The 20,352-nt window shown below is 39.9% G+C and overlaps 2 protein-coding genes across 5 annotated transcripts; both read left to right on the forward strand.

The window, feature by feature from the left end:
* Window positions 1–628: 628 nt before the first annotated feature.
* LOC116334003 (oxysterol-binding protein 1-like) lies at window positions 629–10,324 on the forward strand. Of its 4 annotated transcripts, none has more exons than XM_039613586.1 (17): window positions 629–727; window positions 1,515–1,685; window positions 1,951–2,159; window positions 2,295–2,457; window positions 2,547–2,658; window positions 2,753–2,951; window positions 3,064–3,178; window positions 3,266–3,329; window positions 3,443–3,610; window positions 3,701–3,946; window positions 4,193–4,313; window positions 4,554–4,657; window positions 4,794–4,889; window positions 5,178–5,362; window positions 5,485–5,714; window positions 6,113–6,160; window positions 7,452–10,324. In XM_039613586.1, the coding sequence occupies exons 2-17, from the start codon at window positions 1,552–1,554 to the stop codon at window positions 7,592–7,594; spliced, it is 2,337 nt and encodes a 778-aa protein (XP_039469520.1). In that variant the 5' UTR covers window positions 629–727; window positions 1,515–1,551; the 3' UTR covers window positions 7,595–10,324. The 4 variants fall into 4 exon arrangements, with proteins under 4 accessions (XP_039469520.1, XP_039469522.1, XP_031613162.2 ...); XM_039613588.1 differs by having other exon boundaries at window positions 3,266–3,323; XM_039613587.1 differs by lacking the exon at window positions 629–727 and adding an exon at window positions 764–917.
* A 1,411-nt stretch (window positions 10,325–11,735) lies between these two features.
* On the forward strand, window positions 11,736–18,868 carry casp3a (caspase 3, apoptosis-related cysteine peptidase a). The gene is made up of 6 exons (XM_031757300.2): window positions 11,736–12,101; window positions 12,460–12,599; window positions 16,207–16,335; window positions 16,474–16,649; window positions 16,747–16,855; window positions 16,975–18,868. Exons 1-6 carry the CDS (start codon window positions 12,037–12,039, stop codon window positions 17,202–17,204), a joined length of 849 nt encoding a protein of 282 aa, XP_031613160.1. The 5' UTR covers window positions 11,736–12,036; the 3' UTR covers window positions 17,205–18,868.
* The last annotated feature ends 1,484 nt before the right edge of the window (window positions 18,869–20,352 follow it).

Genomic DNA, 20,352 nt, shown 5'->3' on the forward strand with positions numbered 1-20,352 from the left:
GCAAAGATAGTATACATAGATGCAGACATTCATACACTACGATAATTATAGTATAATAGTAATTATTTTTTGCATTATGTGATAACATTATTTTTCAAATAAGGGATAAATAAAGTTTTTTCTCATGATCAAAAACGTCAGCAAACCGTTTGTTTTTTGTTATTAAGTAGTGAAGATAATTTATGGGCTGGTTAATTTTCAATTAACTAAGTCTTAATTAATTAAGACTATAGAGTCTTACCAAATAACTTTGAGTCGTTTTTCCATCAATTTAGATCACGATTAACTTTGAAAAATTTCCATTTGTATTTGTGAATCAAAAAAATCACAAGTAAAGTTAAATTGTCGAAATAAAATCGTTTTGAAGATTCGAAATGTAAATATAGTCAATAGGTCGTCATTTCAAAAGGTACTGTAGTACTGTACTCTACTGTGCTCATTTTCACTGCAGGTGACATGTATGTGTAACATTGCATGTGACAAATAAAGGCTTGATGGATTGCATTACACTGAAAAAAAGAAAAGAATATCTGGATCTTCACTTCACAGGGCGTACAACCATTTACATCAACTGCCGAGAGGCGTTTAATTGACTGGCGGAACTAAAGCGCACGGTTTAGATGCTGGTCGAACCCTATTTTGTTGCACAACCTGTAGCAAAGTGGTTAGCGAAGCGAAAACTAGCGAGCTAACGTCGCATCATCAAGCTCGATATGCCCGCCCATCGGTGAGTCTTGCAGCTATATTACATTAAGTTATGCATCGGATGGATGCATAGTGAGAGGGCTGCACGGTTTAAAACGATAATTGTCAACGTCTGCGGCGTGTCAGCTTTTCCAAAGCTTCCTGTTGTTTAGCTAACCGCAAGCTTAGTGACAGCGGGCACAGTTTTAAGTAGCTTTGATGTGGTATTCGGGGTAAGTTGACTATCAGTGTCCATGCTGTTAATTTGACACTTCCATGTAATCCTACCAGATCAAGGGAACGGTTGAGCTCACTGTTATCGTCGCTGAGCTGTGTTTTCTGGATGTTTATCAGTTTCCTTCAAACGCGATAAAACTGTAGCGAAGCAGGTTATTGGAGTCGTGTCAGCGTCCCTCAGCTCGTTTTGTTTTCACTGGAAGGTGCCACGACAAGCCTAAAAGTTTCACGGAGCCAGAGCTAGTGCCAGTGTCGAGTCATATTTTTTTTTTACATTTGACAAGCGTGGCTATGTAGGTTTAATTTTGATAACTCGGTAAACTTAAACATAAGTGATTGCAGCCGATCTTAGTGGCGCAGGTTGAATCTGCTTCCGTTACCCATAACGCATTGTGTCTTATATAGCCAAAGATTGATGAATTATATGGTTATAAGATGGTATAAAACTTTAGGATGTAGTTAAAATGTGTCTTGAGTTACTGTAAGTGTGATGTCTTTATAGTGAGCTTGTATCATGCACATCATGTATCAAATGTGATGTGCATGACACAAACTTTACAGTAATGCACCTGTAAATGTTTTTCTCTCCACAGCCTGTAACATCACTCAGTGAAAGCACAGGCTGTTGTGATGTCAGAGGCAAAGTCCCCTACTCCGACCCCTGGAGACACATACAAGGGTTGGCTCTTCAAATGGACAAACTACATAAAAGGTTACCAAAGACGCTGGTTTGTTCTCAGCAATGGCTTGCTTTCTTACTACAGGTAAGTTATATGAAAAATACTGAAGCTATAATAATTTGTAATGAATTTACTCTATTTCAAGCTCAAAAAGAAATGGTAAAAGTGTAGCTTAAAGAGGATCCATGCATTAAAATTTTATTATAAGTATGCCTTGTAATAAAGGCCTTTTTACAGGACAGCAACAGAACCACAATAACACCACAAAGCTCTCTGAGCAGTACACATCCATTAATGTAAGTGATTTGGAAACTGCAGATTTGACTGCTGTTGTCGTCTCTGTCTTCAGGACTCAGGCTGAGATGGGTCACACATGCAGAGGCACCATTAACTTGGCCACAGCCAACATTGCTGTGGAAGATTCGTGCAATTTTGTGATTTCTAATGGAGGGGCACAGACCTATCACCTGAAGGCCAGCTCCGAAGTAGAGCGCCAGCGATGGATCACTGCTTTGGAACTTGCAAAGGCGAAGGCTGTCCAAATGCAGGCGGAATCTGGTAAGAGGGACTCTTACCAGAGGATAATGCAGGGGACTCCATAGAGAAAGCTTACAAAGCACCCAGAAGCAAACTCTTTCACTGAATCTTATTGTGTTTGTGTTGACTAATGACACTCTCTGTTTTCTTCCTCAGATGACTCAGGTGATGATTTCCCTGCAGTCTCGCCAAACTCAGGACAGGGCGGAGACTGCCGTAACACAGAAATCCAGTCTACATTACGCACACTCAACAGCAAAGTGGAGGATCTTGCCACCTGCAATGATCTCATTGTCAAGCATGGGTCTGCTCTCCAAAGGTAGTACTTACTAACAGACTATTATCCATTAACTAATTTTTTTTTTTAAATTACTCTTACCCATTAAAATCTTTATTTCACAATTTTAGGTCTTTATCAGAACTTGAAGGACTTCGTGTCGCAGTGGACATGGGAGAAAAGGTCAAACAAGTCACAGAGAGAGCCACGCTTTTCCGAATCACCTCCAATGCCATGATCAACGTAAGTCAATCAAGCTAGGTAAAAGTTGAGCAAACAGCTCTCCCCCCTGAGTGGGTTACTGATATGTGACTATTCTTTTTGCGTGATCCCCTAGGCATGTAGAGACTTCCTTTCCGTGGCTCAGAGCCACAGTAAGCGCTGGCAGAAGGCCTTACAGACTGAAAGAGAACAGAGGATACGTCTGGAGGAGACTCTGGAGCAGTTAGCCAAACAGCACAACCACCTAGAAAGGGCTTTCAGAGGAGCAACAGTTCTCCCCCCGTCATTCAGTAATCCTGCCTTAGGAAACAAAGGTAAGGGTCTTTTCATCATTGGAAATTCTTACTCTGGCACCTTCGTTACCGATCTGCTGAGGTCTGTTGAACCGTTAAGTCATTCAATCTTCCAACTCTTTCTTCATTTCAGGGGCTGTTTCAGGGAAAGCCGATGCCAGTGACGAGGATGATGACAATGAGTTCTTTGATGCTATGGAGGAGCCAGCAGAGTTTATTACTGTCCCCGCTGACCCCAAATATCACAGGTACAAACTGATATTTTTTATTGTCAGACTTTTTTTTTTCCTCCACATGTGTTTTGTTTTATACTTGACTCTTCTCCTCTTCTACAGGAGATCTGGTAGCAACATCAGTGGGATCAGCAGTGAGACTGGAACGGATGATCAGTCGGTAAATGTGTGTTAAATTTTGATATTTTGCAAGTGAGATCTGATTATTTTTTTGTATTAACTGCATTGCCATATCAAAGCCACCTAACTCCTGATGATATTTTCTTTATCTTCCATCAGTTTGATGAACTTTCTTTGGCATCTAACCCGGAGTCTCCACAGCCGCTGGAGCTGGAGCCAGTTAGGCAAAGGCGAACTCGTATCCCGGACAAACCAAACTATTACCTCAATCTGTGGAGCATCATGAAGAATTGTATTGGAAAGGAGCTCTCAAAAATACCAATGCCTGTAAGAAATCTGTGCACACAACAGCATCAAGGTGACTTTTCCATTTAAAAATAATCAGAAGTGATGAGATGTCTCTCTGTGAATTTTTAGGTGAATTTTAATGAGCCCCTGTCAATGTTGCAACGTCTGTCTGAAGACCTGGAGTACTACGAACTCCTTGATAAGGCTGCCAAGTGTCATAGCTCTCTAGAGCAGATGTGTTATGTGGCAGCTTTCACAGTGTCTTCCTACTCCACCACAGTCCACCGCACAGGAAAGCCCTTCAACCCTCTGCTCGGAGAAACCTTTGAGCTCGATCGGCACAGAGAGTGCGGTTATCGCTCTCTTTGTGAACAGGTAGTTTAAAAAAAACAAAAAACATTGTAAAACACAGCAGTGGTCTACATTGCATTGTTTTTTCAAAAATTATAGTCATTTTGATTCAGGTTTTACCTGTTTCCATTGCAAACATGCTTTATTTGCTCATGTAGTATTTTGTCCTAGTCATGTTTGTTTTCTTAATGCACTCAAAGCCATTATATAATTACAGTGACCATATGTTAAGCTTCCTGACTCTTCTCTCTCTTTGTTACCTCTTCTTAGGTCAGTCACCACCCACCTGCCGCAGCTCACCACGCCTTCTCTGAAAAGGGCTGGACCCTCAGACAGGAGATAACACTAGCCAGCAAGTTTAGAGGGAAATATCTCTCTATCATGCCTTTGGGTGAGTGTGAGTGTGTGTGTGTGTGTGTGTGTGTTTGTATAGCTGCAAACAAAGACACAGCATGCAAGACAAATACACCTGCTAAGCCTGAGGTGACATGTTTTTATCCAGTGAACACCGTCTGTGTTACACTACTGTAATTCACTATTTCAGTGTTGCATTTCATTTGTCACTTTAGTTCATGGGATATGTGGGATACGTTTCCATCACATGCAACATTATTCCCCTTTCTCTCTCCAGGTTCTATTCAGTGTATATTTGAAAAGAGCAACAATCACTATTCTTGGAAAAAAGTGACCACAACAGTTCACAACATTATTGTTGGGAAATTGTGGATCGATCAGGTAATGCCAAAATGTTATAGCTTATACATTATTACAAAGTGATGACACAGATGTTTTCATATGATGTTTTTGATTTTAATCTGCTAGAGTAGAAAACACTCAGAACATTTTCTTTCTTTCTTTTGTCCTGTGTCAGTCGGGAGAGATAGACGTGGTGAACCACAAGACAGGAGATCGCTGCCACCTCAAGTTCGCTCCCTACAGTTATTTTTCCAGAGATGTACCGAGAAAGGTGGGCTCCTTTTTTTTTTTTCTTTTTCTTTTTTTGTGATTGTTTAAGTAAGATAATTTGAGTCGGGTTTCCTCAGGCAGTAGTTTCCTTTCAAGATGATGATATTACATCCACTAGTACGTCAGTTGATTCTGTCGAGTCATCCTCATCCTCTTTCCTTCTGCATTTGAGCCGTCATTTTCCCAGCAAACTTATAGGAAGTCTTTAATGGCAATGGTTTTATTATTTTCTCTCCTCCACAACCTGCAATCAACATATCTTAATTAATTAATTAATTTCTCCTCCTAGGTAACAGGAGTAGTAACAGATAAGGATGGAAAAGCGCATTATGTCCTGTCAGGAACATGGGATGAGAAAATGGAGTTTTCCAAAATTATGCAGAGCAGTAAAGGTGAAAACGGCACTGAAGGCAAACAGAGGACTGTGTATCAGACACTCAAAGCCAAAGAAATGTGGAGAAAGAACCCGTTACCGTAAGTGTTTTTAGTCTTAAAGACTGGCGACGTTCAGAATGCGTTCTTAAACGTTTGAAGCTGAGCTGTTGTAAATACTGCTGCTCTTTACTTTTAATGTTTTTATATTGTTGAATTTGCAGGGAGGGAGCAGAGAACATGTACTACTTCTCCTCTTTGGCTTTGACTCTCAATGAACCCGAAGAGGGAGTTGCGCCAACAGACAGTCGGCGGCGACCTGACCAGCGGTTAATGGAGGAAGGCCACTGGGATGAGGCCAACGCAGAGAAACAGCGTCTAGAAGAAAAACAACGCAGCGCTCGTCGAGAAAGGGAGAAAGAAGCAGTGAAAGCAGCCAGCTCACCTGAGGAAGGTAGGAAGACGGAGAGCGAGATTGTGTTTTGCATGGGTTTGATTTTTGTTTTGTTTTGTTTGTATTTGTCTTACGTTTCTGTCTGATGTTGTGTCCATTCATCTTTTACCCATTTTTGTCTGTCTTGGTATTTCTTGTCTTTCCTTTTTTCTGTTTTCCCCCTCCTCTCTTAATGCTAAGCTGTCACTGAGGCTTCGATCAGTGACTCGCCTTTGAAAAGCAAGTACTCTGCTTAGTTTCTTCTCACCTTTGGTGTGAACTTCAGACTGCAAAATCAAAAGTGCACACACGAAATGTTTGTGCGTTCAGTATTAAGGTGCTCAGCATCTTCTTCTCTTAATAACAGCTTATTTATATTTATGTGTCCCCCCTCCCCCGTTCCTTTCTGTTCCATTTAGCTGATGCAAAAGAGCCTGGTCCCGCTTCAAGTGAGATTTCTGATGAAAGCAAGTATCATTTTATAGTTTTATACAAAGTGTACTTTTAAAGGTGCTTTGTGTGGCTTTTTTACTGAGCAAGTACCGTTTATGTCCACAAGGTGGTTGCTGGGCTCGTTTGCCGCTATCGGTGACTTCACAGCTCGTATGTGTCATTTTGGATGGACCAGTGATTTTCAGTTCCTGGTTATAATGAACAAAACTACAAGTGTAAAGAGATTTTCACTCATTGTTAACTCGTGTGTGTGGATATCATTTTCTTTAACGTTTTAGACCAGCAAAGAGAAGATCTATAATCTAACCCTCTATAGAACCATCTAATCAGGTCAAATCTAAATTACCCATCAGTTCTTAAAGCACCGTCGTAATCGGTTTATTACACAAATCAACTTATTTCTTTGTTACGATTAGTCTGTTGGGCTTTTGTTAAATTTTTGAGCAGAAAATAATGCCTTAGATGCGACACATGGCACTTTTAAAATGTGAAGAAATCTTTTTTTTATGTGGATTTTGGATGTGTCTGAGTTGTGGATTTACCTCTTTATGTTTGTGCTGGGTTTTGCTCAGCTGACACTGAGGATTCCCCCCCTCATACACCTGTTGCATGCAAGTAGTCCCTTTCGTTTTCACTTACTGTCATTTCCAAATCACAGCAGTTCTGTTATGTCTCAACTTCCAAAGAAGAGTGATCCTTTTTTTCTTTTTTGTTTAATAGCCCCGTATGAACCATCACTCTTCCCTTATATAAGCAAGTATTCTGATCTTGATTTAATGCATAGCACCAATATATCACATTTTCTAGTAATGTAGTTGAATCCTAATGACCAGAAAACCGTCCAACTTCCACCATTTTCCTCTTTACAATTTGCTCTCTTAGTGGAAGGCAGGGAAGGCCCTTATGGAGCTCCAGCCAAAAGCAAGTAACATTCGTTTTGCCTGTTGTCCCATCTCTTAGATCCTCTTAGAGTAGCTGTATACAGCTCTAGAGGCCTCATAACATTGTAGAGCGTCAGTTTGTCTGTGATAGACCAGTGTCCTCTGACTCTGGGGCAGCTACTGTGTTATTTGTGAGCCTTGTCCTCTCCAAGTACTTTTACAGAAAGAGCCCCCTAATTTTTGTTTGAATAAGGTGCATCTGAAGATTAGGGTAATGGTAACATTTATTTGTTTCTCATGGTCAGAACTCTGAATGCATATCGGCTTAATTTAAGCAGGATATGTAATCCTGGCTGAGTGGGTTTTTTTTTTTTTTTATCTTTACTTTAGCTTCTAAATTAAAATGTTCTTTCTTTTCCAACAGGTGCCCATCCAGACACCTACCAAGCACTGTGGTTTGAGAAGATAGATGATCCTGTGTCTGGAGAGACGTTGCACATCTACAAGGGGGGTTACTGGGAAGCTAAGGAGCAAGGGAACTGGGATCTGTGCCCTGACATCTTCTGAGCACAGCTGAACAATTTCCCCACTGAGGTGTACAAATGACACGATCGTTAGAGGGACCCCTTTTTCCTATCACATTAATTGGGAAATCCAGTTTGACATCAGCCTAGCCCGTCTTCTGACCAACCTCCTTCACCCCCTCAGTTCAGCAGGATCAAGGTCAGCTGGACTTCGCGTTCAAGTACACCTTATTACCTGTGTGGCATTGTAGTCACCCTGCAGCTGGTTGGTGTTCCTCTCACTGCCTCTCAAACCCTGAAGTTTAGCTTGGTTTTGGTCCACAGCTTCTTCCCAGTCCAGGGTTTTCTGATCCAGCCTTGAGGTTGCAGTTTGCAGCAGCTTTTTCTGAAAATGTCATTCTGCATTTTCTTTGGATGTGCTATTGTTGGAAGGGTTATTGACCCAGATGGTCCCTTTCGATATGGAAGGCTTGCTCTGATAGGTTGAGGTACTACCTAATGTGATTAATGTATGTTTTTCTGGCACATTCCTGTTTGTTTTCCAAATACTCCAAAGCCTCCTCAGCACAAAACCACAGCAAGTCAAAGTTAAATCACATCCTTTTGTAATTCCCACAGTAATATCCACGTTACCATTTTCAGGCCACAAGTTTAGCTTTTGGCATTTTGGAGATAAATGAACATACATTCGATACAGAGCCAGACTGATATAGGATTTTTAAGACTAATATACTGTCCTACATTTGACACAGTGACCTTTTAATTTTCTTTTTGGGCACATAAACACACTTTCTTAACATTTGTTACATGTATTTATTTATCTACTCGTTTACGCTCTGCCTGACTCTGCTCAGAGCACCTGGTTGTGTTCCTGTTGTGTTTCAAACACAGTGTAGCCAACAGGGAAGTGGACAAAGCTTAACATCAACAATCAGAATGTCCCTTACGTTTCTGCGTTCCGTTTTTTATTCTCATTTATAGGTCATTATAAATGCCAATACTGAGAAATCGGCAAATAGCCGATGTATCAGTCGGCCTCTAATGCAGAGTTTGCCTTTGAATTTATAGTGATTTGTGGTGCTGCTTTAACCCCTGAAACAACAACTATGGAGGTATAATATAGTTATGTACTAAGACTTTTTAAAAATTATTTGAACTTTCTATTTTCCCCATTCTAATACTCCTCCTATGCCCTGTAAATACACAGCAAAGATCTAGAAGTATTTATTATAACTGTGCTGTCCCGCATATTGGTGGAGTTACTCATATAAAACCTGAATATGGCTTCATACATCATTCATTTCATACTACAGGAGTAGTAGAGTACTACTGAAATGGCAGTTACTGTTGCAGAGGCATTTTTAGGTTGTCTGTGGTCAATGGTCACAGTCATTTTTTTTTTTTTGGCCTTTGCTCAAGAATTGAAACAAAAGCTATGACATTTGCGTTTGTGACATTTGCATTAGGGAAAACTGCCCCACTTCTCAAAGTTGATAAATTTCAGATGTATTTTTCTAATTTAGCTTTAAAAGTTTCACTCCTGGTTTCACAGTAGATGTCGAGGCTATCCACGTGAATTTGTGACTAAATTTAAATCAGCAGATCTGCACTCTGAGTCGTCACGGAACTGTGTGGAGTTTACTGCTAACTCGAGGATTTGCAAACTGAGGGCATTTCAAGCGAGTGGTTTGGCCTTTGTGGTTAACTTCAGACTTAGCGATCATAGCTTTAATCTTGATTACAAATATTTGTGTGCTGTGAATGTAGATTTTGTTTTTTGTTTTTTTTAAAAATAGCAATAAGAGTGCCTCTGCTCCTACAAGAGGCACAAATTGAAATGCGGGGCTAGCGTTGAGCAAGAACACTAAAGCTGCACAAACCGATTTTTGTCTCGGTCTTTGCTGTTGTTTGTCTCGAGGTGGAGGACTGTTCAAGTGATAGAAAGTTTTAATTAATGTCATATTAAAGTGTACTTAAAATAAACTCTATGAACGAAGACGACAAAAACAGCGCTAGAAAATGATTTCTGTGTAAATACACCAAATAGTGAAATAACTGTGATCATAAGTAGTTGTGTTGATGAAGAATATAAAAAGAGTGATGCACTTTTAAAGTTTTGTTTTGGGTTTTTTTGTGTTTCATTATCGTTGTTTACTCCATATGAACATAGTTTCATTTTCTGAAGCGAGGGCACCGTGTTACAACATGTAGCTCTTTAGCAACCAAGTTAGCTTTCAGTTTGAAATATTTGTCTTTACTTGTTTGCTGCCACCTTCATCTTCATCGAGGCTCTGCAAGCCATTTAAAAACACTTCTTTATAGAATAGGTTTACAGATTTGCGTCCTCTGTTGTTTTTATTACATGTAACATTTCTGTTTCTGTGTTCGTTTGAATTGTGTGGTTCTGTCATTTCATCTTTATGTTTCTAGATTTTTTTTCTGTCTGTTTCCACCAGTTTCATCACTTTGTTCTAGTGTTTTTTTGCCTCCCTTTTTTCTGACTGTCCCTGTCTACAGTTGTCCAAAGCTCCAGAAAATTGAACTCTGACTGAATTCAGACTGAATTTTATTACTAAATGGTCAGATTTTGATGTTGGCTATTGAAATATTTGTGTGAGCTTGTTCTGGGAACTTTTCCTGAACCATGTTCAATAAAATATGAAATGAATTACAATTCTGAGCAAACTTTTCACCTTTTTCTGTACTTTTGATGGAGTTTTTAGAAGGATTGTTTTAGAGATTGTGGCTGGATTAAAGTCTGAATTGAGATGAACTGCTTATCTGTGGTATTAATTTTATCAACCATCTCAACAAAGCAGTTTTACTAGTATAATGTATATGTGTAATTTCAAAGCAGATGACTACTTTTTATTTCAACCTGTTTGAATTGCTGTACCCCTTGAAAACAACATACCAAAAATGAAAGGGTTACAAGTATTTTTATGTTATTTAATAATGTAGTGTCTGTGTAAATAAGCTCCACTTCTAGTTAAAGGTGGAACTTGGTCTTTTATAAACAAGTTATAGACTCCTGGATGTGCGAAGGTTTAATTCATTTTAGAGATGAAACTATACTTTCAAATGTTTACACCCTGGACTCCATATTATCGTGGCTCAAGAGTTGGGAGTTCGCCTTGTAATCGGAAGGTTGCCGGTTCGAGCCCCAGCTTGGACAGTCTCGGTCATTGTGTCCTTGGGCAAGACACTTCACCCGTTGCCTACTGGTGGTGGTCAGAGGGCCCGGTGGCGCCAGTGTCCGGCAGCCTCGCCTCTGTCAGTGCACCCCCAGGGTGGCTGTGGCTACAATGTAGCTTGCCATCACCAGTTTGTGAATGTGTGTGTGAATGGGTGGATGACTGGTTGTGTAAAGCCCTGGGGGTCCTTAGGGACTAGGCACTATACAAATACAGGCCATTTACCATTTACCTTACTGATACAAGGTTGGACCCCCTTTTGCCTTTAGAGGTGCATTAATTACTTGTGGCATAGATTCAGCAGGGTGCTGGAAACGGTGAGGTGAGATTTTGGTCCATATTGACATGATAACATCACACAGTTGCTGCAGATTAGTTGACTGCGCATCCTGTTATATCTCCTGTTCCACCACATTCCAAAGGTTCTTTCTTGGATTGGGCTCTCTGTAAGCCCTAAAGATGACTGCTTGGAAAAAATCCCAGTAAGTCAGTAGTTTCTGAAATGTAAATTTACAATGTCTTCATTTAAAATGGGTCCACAAGAAAAAAGAACATTTTATATGAATTAACAAAGAAAGATTTATTTCATAACTACGGGACAGCAAGCTACCACAATTTTTCTGTAATTTTACACATTTACAATGTAAACCCCGAAAACTGTGCTGATAGATTTCTTTCTTTTCAGTTACTAAAGATGAAAAACTTCCTCATAGAAGAACTAATTTGCACCCTAAATGCGTACCCTAAATGGTCTGATTCAGTTAAGATAATAGTGGGCTGGATGTGGCCCACGATATAAAATGAGATTGACATCTCTGGTGTCTACGCTCGAATGCATCTGCCATGTGATTGGCTGATATTTGTGTAAACTTGTGGTTGAATGGGTGTACTCAACAAAGTAGCCAGTGAGTGTATTACACGCGAGTTAAAATCAAAATAAAATGTAAGAACCCGAATTGAATTATATTTCTGTTACTGTGAAACGCCTTGGGCCGATTGGTAGTTAAATTCAGTGATCAAACGTATGTTGTTTGCGTCTGGAGAAGTCGTTTCGTGGATGTTTGTAGCTGTTCTCGTCACGGCACGCCCCTGAATGCAAAACGAGCGCATCTCTGAGTGACATCAGCATCTTTTGTTTACCAGTCTGTAGAGAGTCCTTTAGGACCACACAGCAGCACAAAAGGGAGAACATCCGCTGCCAGAGCACGACTGGGCATTTTTGAGGCCTTCTCTTTGTCACATAGAGAGCGCGAATTTGTTTGGTTAGCGTTTAATTACTTGCCTGTGAAAAATGTCGGAAAACGGATCCGGACCTGGAGTGGACGATACAGACGCAAAGCCAGGCAATGGAAAACGGTGAGTCACTGCATTAAGCTAGTTAGCGATCTTTATGTGTTGCGATCTATTGTGTTCATATCCTGCTCAAGGTTCAGGGTAAGAGTGAAACCGTTTGTCGTCCTTGACCTCAATGATTTCCGCCGCCCGTTTCTTTTTCTTCTTCTTCTTTTCTCACTACTGTATTAACGCCCTGCTGTATTTTAACTTTTTTAACATTGCACTATTTGATCGTTTGATATAACGGAGCTGCAACTGTAGTCCAATCTTTGCGTGCTTCTTTCTTTATTTGCATCAGCATTTCTCTGACGTGCATTAATTGCTGAGTTTCTAAACACACACAATAAACTTCTAAACTAAATGTTGGCTTGTCCGTCAGATCAGCGGGCTCTTCGTCTGCTTCTGTCCCCATGGACGTGGATGCCAAGCCCCAGTCACACAGCTTCAGATACCGCCTCGATTTCCCCAGCATTGGCCAGTGTATCATTATCAACAACAAGAACTTTGACAGGAGTACAGGTGAGCATTTGTTAGTTTCTGAAATTTAAACTCGAAACGAAACAGCTGTAAGTAACATCTAAAATTAATTTTCCTGATTCAGTTTCAGGCTCAAAGTGAAAGAGGTGATACTTATTAAAATGTCACATATGTGAGAAGCTGTAGAGCTACACTTGGTATATACAGCAGGTCTGTGACATTTAATGTGTGTAACATTAGACAAACTGGTGATCCATTTCTGTTTAGGTGAAATGTGCGATGATTTGACCAGCACTGCATAATATAGATGAGTTGGATGAAGAAATTAAGGCTTTAATTTTGGAACTATGCGTGCAAAAGAGCTCATCAGGGTTCTGTTGCATGCATACATTTCATACTTTAACTTAGATCTACTGAACTCCATTATGGATATTAGATCTAGAGCTCCCTTGTCACAAGGGGTGACTTTAGCAGGGAGCTCCGCATGTTTGATTTGGCGGAGTTTTTACACTTGACGCAACCCCGAAGGGATTTGTGTCTTCGACTGGAATCAAACCAGTGGCCTTTCCCTTCCTAAGAGAATGCATAAACCACTCCAGTATGGATGTACATTTGGCATGAACGTGTTAAAGTGTTGGGATGTGTGTGCAGGATTTGTGCTGCTGGAGTTCAGGGCTTTAGCAATTTATATGAAAACCAGTTCAGTGCAAGATATTTTATGGATCTAGATAAAAAAGCATCCACTATGTGAGATTGGTTACAGGTTATTTATTAGCTCAGTTTTGCTCTTGTTGCACTTTGTTGTTCAGCAAAGTTAGGGCCCTTACTTGAAGTAATAAACTAGTGATACAGAGACTAAAGCTGATAAAGAGGACTCTGTTTGCACAACTGTTGAAACCAGTTACTGTATTAACACATTAGAAAATGTATTTGCTTTGTTTTCTTCATGCTTAGTAAAAATAAAAACAGGTATGGGTGGTGCACTGAGTTAACTATTTACATAGGGAAATGAATCCAGACTAATGGTAAAGGTTAACTTTGGGTAATGGATCCATTGTCTCAAATTTTCTTTGTTAAAACTTTAATTAGGAGTCAAATGTGCCCATGTCATTCCCATACTAGTGTTTCTAATGACAATACATCCATCCCCCATTTTTACTAGATGCCTTTGACACAGGGGTGTGCATGGTAGAAAGCTGGAGGAGGGGACTTCCTTGAGGGTTAAATGTAAGGTGATGCCACCTTGTTGTGTGAGTGTGTGTTGAGGCTAAAGGCTCATGTTTCATCTGCCTGTTGACAAGTGTTTGTTAGGGCTTATTTGCGATGCTAATCTCTCCCTTGGTAACGTGTCATATCACTGCATTGAGGCTTGAACTCGCAGTAATGGCCCACGCTGTGGAGGCAGTGCTAAAGTGTGGCTTCTCTTCTCTTCTATTCTCTATGTAGGACAGAAACCAGGTGATTCATCTCACTTCTACACCTTTGAGAGTTTATAGGTGTGGAAGGTTTAAGCTTAATGCTGTGGATTCCTATTTCCTCCATCCACTGCAGGTTTGTTAGATGTTCTGGTTAGATCTGTTGCAGTTCACGTGTTAAGTATCCTTGCATTTGATGACAGTCGGTTTCGGGAGCTGCCAGCACATTTTACTGTCAGCTGGCTCATCAGCAAGTTCAGACGCATGACTCAAAGTATGATCAGGCACGCAAGGCATGGGTGTGATCTATAAGATGACTGGCACCACAAGGGAGTATGCTGATCAGTTCCTCTTCCTGTTCAGCATTTGCTGTGGAGTATTTTGTTTGAGGATATTCAAAATGTAGATTTTGTTGGGAATGAAGCTGTTTTGAATAGTGTTGCTTTTGGGTGTTGGCACGGAGTTCTTTATCATTTTCTGAGGCTCAGATGATTATACTGGTCGCGTGATACTGGCTTTTTTTCATTTAGTTTCAGAGATGAACCTTTCCCTCTGGTTTGTGTTCTCTAACTTTTTCTTTTTTGTCTCTCCAAAACCCTGTTTGCTGTTTTACTGTTTGAGGTAATCAGAGGGCCTCCAGGCTTGGTGGTTGTGGGCTGTGTTGTCCTGTTTTCATGTTCTTGTTTTAAAAAAAAAAAAAAAAAAAAAAAAAAAAAAAAAAAAAAGGAAAAAAAAAAGGTTAAACCTCATTCCAGTGGGGTTGAAATGTAAATGACAGAAAGGAACAATACATTTGAATGCACTTTTAGCAAATATATTATTGATTTACACAAATCAGCACATAGTAAATAGTTTAAGAAATCTAACTTTTAGCTGATTATGTTCTCTGAAATTGTTCAGAGTCCTAAAACTGTAACGGATGGTTGGTGCCATCATTGTGCTCAAGTTCAGGCTCCTCGAAAGCTGGTGTGTCCTTCTCTGACCTTTCACCTTGCTCTAATATCTCATCCCTCACACTGCGATAAGTCAGAATCTCCTACAATTCTGAGCAAAAGTGAAGTACTCAGGAATTAGCAAGTCTTACTGCCAACCATAGAGGACACTGAATCAAAGTTTTGCTCATCATTTTGAAAAGAAAGCCAGAAAGACCAGGATGTACCCCTGACTATACAGATGGATATACAGCTCTCAGGTCCATGTCCCTTACGTGAAAACAATGAATTGCCGGGTCTTTGGACAATATAAACATCAAATGGCAGCTCATCATTTATCTTTGTCAGTATAGCCATACGTTATTTGTATCTACTGAAATGGGAATATCTCAATTTTTTTGCCCTCTAAAAATCAGTAAGTGCCCCAAAATCCCTAGTCTCAGTCAGCCTCTACATAGCTTCACTGCTTGTCTTTACAAACATCCTGTGATGGTCTTAATATTCTATCAGATTTGTGGTTTTTGAAAACTTGTCTGGCAGGACTAAAAGGGCACACATGACTGCGTATTCAACATGCATCTCGATGTTCTCAGAGCAAACATGGCGTTTGAGTCAAGTAAACATCAGTAGTGGTTGATCCTGTACTGCCTCGTTTAGTTAGGGGAAAGCAGCAGGTGTTACCTGAACAATAACAAAGGCTCTTTTTCTGTTCAAGTGCCTCATGACAAATAAGCCCTGACAGTGTGACTGTAAAGCAGTCTTTTTTTTGTTTCTTTACACCTGTGTAGGTGTTTTTGTTATTTTCTGGCTCATTGCTGCTCAAATTTAAAGATGGGTGGAGATCATGTGTTAGTAAGAATAGGTGTGCTTGTAAACACCAAAGTCATTGGGTAGATCCATGCAGACACGTTCCTGCTTCGTTCGAGTCTAGCACACCGAGCAGCACGTGGTGCTAATGCTGACCTGCCAGTGGCAAAAAAAACCTTGTACCAACAGAATCCAATATAACACGGACCGATAATGTGGTTTTGTACAACACTTAGAAGCGTGTTAAAAGAAGAAATTGAAGTTTACCACAACATCTCTACCATCTGCTGCTGTTTAGCTGCAGTACACCTACTTCCTGCTACATGCAGTCAGGTTTCTCATGCCCGGCTGTCGTGTGGAAAAGCTAAATCAAAATGTGCTCCATTTATATTGTTTGTTAACAGTAATGTACACTCAGAAGGAGGAAATGTTGATTTGTTTTGCACATGGCTTTTCATGTTGAAGTAACCAGAATTGTGGTTTTGTGTGTTCCAGGCATGAATCAGCGAAACGGTACTGACGTGGATGCAGGCAACGCCATGAGAGTATTTAAAAATTTAGGTTATAATGTGAAGCTGTACAATGACCAGACAGTCGATCAGATGATGAATGTTTTAACTGCTGGTGAGAATGATTTAAACCTCGCACAGATATCCCACTTCTACTAAAATTAAAAATAAGCCTCATGCTATTGACTCTTTTCATATTGTTATGTATCAGGTGTACTCGGATTCATTTATTCGTCTCTTTGTTTTTTTTAAGCATCCAAGGAAGATCACAGCAACTCAGCCTCTTTTGTCTGCATTCTTTTGAGTCACGGGGATGAAGACGTGTTCTTCGGTACGGACGGCTCAGTAGCGCTCAAACACCTAACTTCACTTTTTCGAGGCGATCGCTGTAAATCACTGGTGGGAAAACCCAAGCTCTTCTTCATCCAGGTACCATGGTGGTTTCTCTTTTAGTCAACTTCCTCTAACCTGCAAACCTGTAAACGAACATTGCTTCTTTTTTTGTGCATGTATTGACATTGAATAGGCTTGCAGAGGTACAGATCTGGATCCAGGCATTGAAACAGACAGCGCCACTGATGGTGTTAAGATCCCTGTGGAAGCAGACTTCCTCTACGCCTTCTCCACTGCCCCAGGTTAAAATAAGGGTCTTTCCTTTTTCTTGTCTTTTTTTTTTTTTGCATGCTTGCATATTGTTTCCTTTAAGAAATATTGTATTTATACAACACATATTCCATGACTCATCTACATACAGGTTACTACTCATGGAGGAATACAATGACTGGGTCCTGGTTCATCCAGTCGGTGTGCGACATGATCAGCAAGTACGGAAAAGAACTGGAGATCCTGCACATCATGACCCGAGTGAACCACAAGGTGGCAGTAGAGTTTGAGTCTGCCTCCAATTCTCCAGGGTTTGATGCAAAGAAACAAATCCCCTGTATTGTGTCAATGCTGACCAAAGAGATGTATTTTTCTCGTTAATGTCAGAAAACTAGAAGAAAGGCTTTGGGAGTGCTTGATTTTTTATTTTTATTTTTTTTTAATGTACACTTTGTAACTCAATATCTCTTCTAACTTTCATATTGCTTGGAGGGCAGACACGATGCAAATGTCAGTCATGCTTCACCACCTTGGCATTATTAAGTTTATTCAGTGTTGAGTAGTTATGTAAGTATGGCATTCACTTTTATCCCAGCAGCAGGCCCTTTAACCAAAATGAAGGTTATTTTTCACATACCAACATGACATAAAACCTACAGATGTCTACAAGTAACAGCTTGAATTTCCAGGCTGAGTGTGTTACAAGTAGATGCCTTTTTGCTGTTTACACTACACATTTCAGGGAACATTGTTGTGAGCCAGTTTGATAGGAAATTTGACCTTTTGCATTTGTGTAATCATGAAACCATAGATGGGCTGATTGTCCACCAGCAACAATATTTCATACATGAGGAGTTTATTGTAACTTAAGTGTCTAAGCACGATGACAGCCTGTCTTTATTTGTTTTCGTCTCTATTTACATTTTTATTTGTCTCCATTGTTGTGTGAGTGATGTCATTCACTGGATCGGTACCTGATGCGTTGTGCAAAGCCTAAATGAAAGCACCACCTGAACCTGGTAGGTAAATTATTATGTAGCAAATTCAAGAGCATCATGTAAGTTAAATGTATGTGGGTTAGAAAGCTCAGAATTACGTTCTTTATTTTCTGGCTTTTCTGGTCGATCTTTCTCTTGCTTGTGAAAATCTTTGATGGGAAAGCAGGTTTAATAGCCTGCATGGGAAGTGCTCAGCAACCCGCACAATGCTGTTTTTTGAGCCATATTTTAACACATTAGACATACTTGAACTTTTTCTATTTCACTACTCTTTTCATGGTTTCTTGACTGGGCCGATTAACCTCATAGGCAGTCCATGGTGCAAAGTGTTAGACATTTCAGGATGTGGTTAGTTTAATTAGTCAGACAACCGGAACTACAAAGATGGATTTGTTCAGACAGGTGATACTTTCACTTTGTTTTTTATCTTGTGTAGACACAAAGCGTAGTACATCCTTTCCCCGTGAACTTAAGAGGTTTGCCTGCCTGGTGGTCAGACCAAATATGATCTTTGAATATGTTCACTTTGGCTTCAGGGATCAGTGATGTGCCTTTTTCCACAAACAATGAGCCAGTAAAAGAAATATTGAATATTGATGGAAAAAAGCTTTTGGTTGCAGCCTTAAAGAAACGTTCATGGTGGCTTTTTTTTTTTTTTTAATTAATAATTAACAAATGAAATGCAAATTTACTAAAGACATTTTGTACTTCAGTGATGCATTTTTCTTAATAACCACAAGCAAACTGAGTAAAAGTTCTTCTGCAAAGCTCATGTCACCATGAATATCAAATAATTCATAAGAGATGAAGCACAGTTTGATTGCACATTGATCCTGTTTTTACATGTGACAAATCATGAGAATGCGATTGTTTATGTACAGCAGGCCAACTGTATCTGTCACTTGTGCTTTTAAATAAATTCATCGTTGCATGTTTGACATGCACTTCTCAATTTGGCTTTTTTGTAAAATCATGATTTTGTAAGCAGCTGTGATGTAAGGTTGATGTACTGTGTTTCACGCAAAATAAAGACCACTTTGTATTCTGTGCTGTGGAATTGTGTTCATTGTTTAGTTTTGGCTCATCCATTGCAAGAATATTAATAGCACCAAAGATTACCAAACCCATTTTTTGACACATTCTTGGCAAACTCTTTCCAGTTTTTTCATAATATCATAGCAAGAGCTAACCTGACACAACAATAAAAGATCCGCTTTTACGATGCCTTGAGTTTAAATATGCAGGATTTCTCCAGATTTGCCTGTAGGTGAGAAAAACTGAACCACCGGAACTTGAGACCCAGGGCCAGATAAAACTGTCTTGAGCACAAATGCACTTTACTGAAACTGCTCCCACAAACAAGTGAATTATACATTTTCATTTGACAGTGATTAAAATGCTTAACCTTGATACCTGAAACCAATAGTATAAATAAATATGGCATAACTGAACCAAAGGTAATCATTTCTAGCTGCAGTGATTAGATTCACTGTGTTGTATGATATAAAAAGTAATCTCCCTCCCCCAACATAGCCATTTAAGACTTTCAGATTCCACTGAACCACGGTGAGATCATTTTCCACAAATGGAGAAAACTTGGAACGGTGGTGAGCCTTCCCAGGACCAAAATCACTCCAAGAGCGCATCAACAACTCATCCAGGAGTCACAAAAGAACCAGAACATCTAAAGAACTGCTGGCCTCACCTCAGTTCAGGTCAGAGTTCATGATTCAACAATAAGAAAGAGAATAAACAAAAATGGCAGCCATATGATAGATCACCATTTACCACACAAAGGGCTCCAGAAAACAAACAAACAAAAAACAAAACACCTTAAAGCGTTCCCACTCCAACACCTGTACTGGCATCTGATTGAAATTCTTTTGCACAACTTTAAAAAGGCCATTACTGCTCATAACCCCCCCCCCCCCCCCCCCAACCCGCCCCCAATTTGGCTGAATTAAAACAATCCTGCAAAGAAGAATGGGCCAAAATTCCTCCACAGTGGTGTGAAATACTCGCTGTCAGTTATTGCAAATAGCTGATTGCAGTTCTTTGCACAAACAGTTATTAAGGTTACAGGGCAATCACGTTTTTAGAAAGGGTCAGGTAGGTTTGGATAGCTTTTCTCCTTTAATAAATGAAATCATCATTTAAAAACTACATTTTCTTATTTTGCATGTTATTGTTTGCTCTGAAAAATGTGACAGGTGCCAAAAAAAAAGTCAGGAATTGGGCAAACACTACTCAAAGAAAATTAAAGGAACACATTAAAAACTTTGGATCTCAATGGGGAAAAAATCATGCTGGATATCTATACTGATATGGACAGTGTAATGTGTTAGGAATAGGCCGAATTCTCAGGCAAACCAAAAATGTAAATGAAAATATTTGTGGCAGCCTCATCATTTTTGATGTAAATCCTTGCAGTAATTCAAGATGGTACTCAGTAGTTTGTAACGCCCCCACCTGTTTCTATCCATGCCTGACAACAGGCATTATGTCCTGGGGGATCCCGTCTATCAGCAGTC

This window comes from Oreochromis aureus, linkage group 6 (genome assembly GCF_013358895.1).
Source record: "Oreochromis aureus strain Israel breed Guangdong linkage group 6, ZZ_aureus, whole genome shotgun sequence".
Classification (NCBI taxonomy): Eukaryota; Metazoa; Chordata; class Actinopteri; order Cichliformes; family Cichlidae; genus Oreochromis; species Oreochromis aureus.

Excerpts from the sequence above, each read along its gene's own strand:
- casp3a (XM_031757300.2), top strand. The coding sequence starts at position 12,037 with ATGTCGGAAAACGGATCCGGACCTGGAGTGGACGATACAGACGCAAAG. Across the intron at positions 12,102-12,459 it reads AAGCCAGGCAATGGAAAACG|ATCAGCGGGCTCTTCGTCTG; the intron begins GTGAGTCACTGC and ends CTTGTCCGTCAG. Across the intron at positions 16,336-16,473 it reads GATGAATGTTTTAACTGCTG|CATCCAAGGAAGATCACAGC; the intron begins GTGAGAATGATT and ends GTTTTTTTTAAG.
- LOC116334003 (XM_039613586.1), top strand. The coding sequence starts at position 1,552 with ATGTCAGAGGCAAAGTCCCCTACTCCGACCCCTGGAGACACATACAAG. Across the intron at positions 2,160-2,294 it reads CCAAATGCAGGCGGAATCTG|ATGACTCAGGTGATGATTTC; the intron begins GTAAGAGGGACT and ends TTTCTTCCTCAG. Across the intron at positions 5,363-5,484 it reads TGGAGAAAGAACCCGTTACC|GGAGGGAGCAGAGAACATGT; the intron begins GTAAGTGTTTTT and ends TTGAATTTGCAG.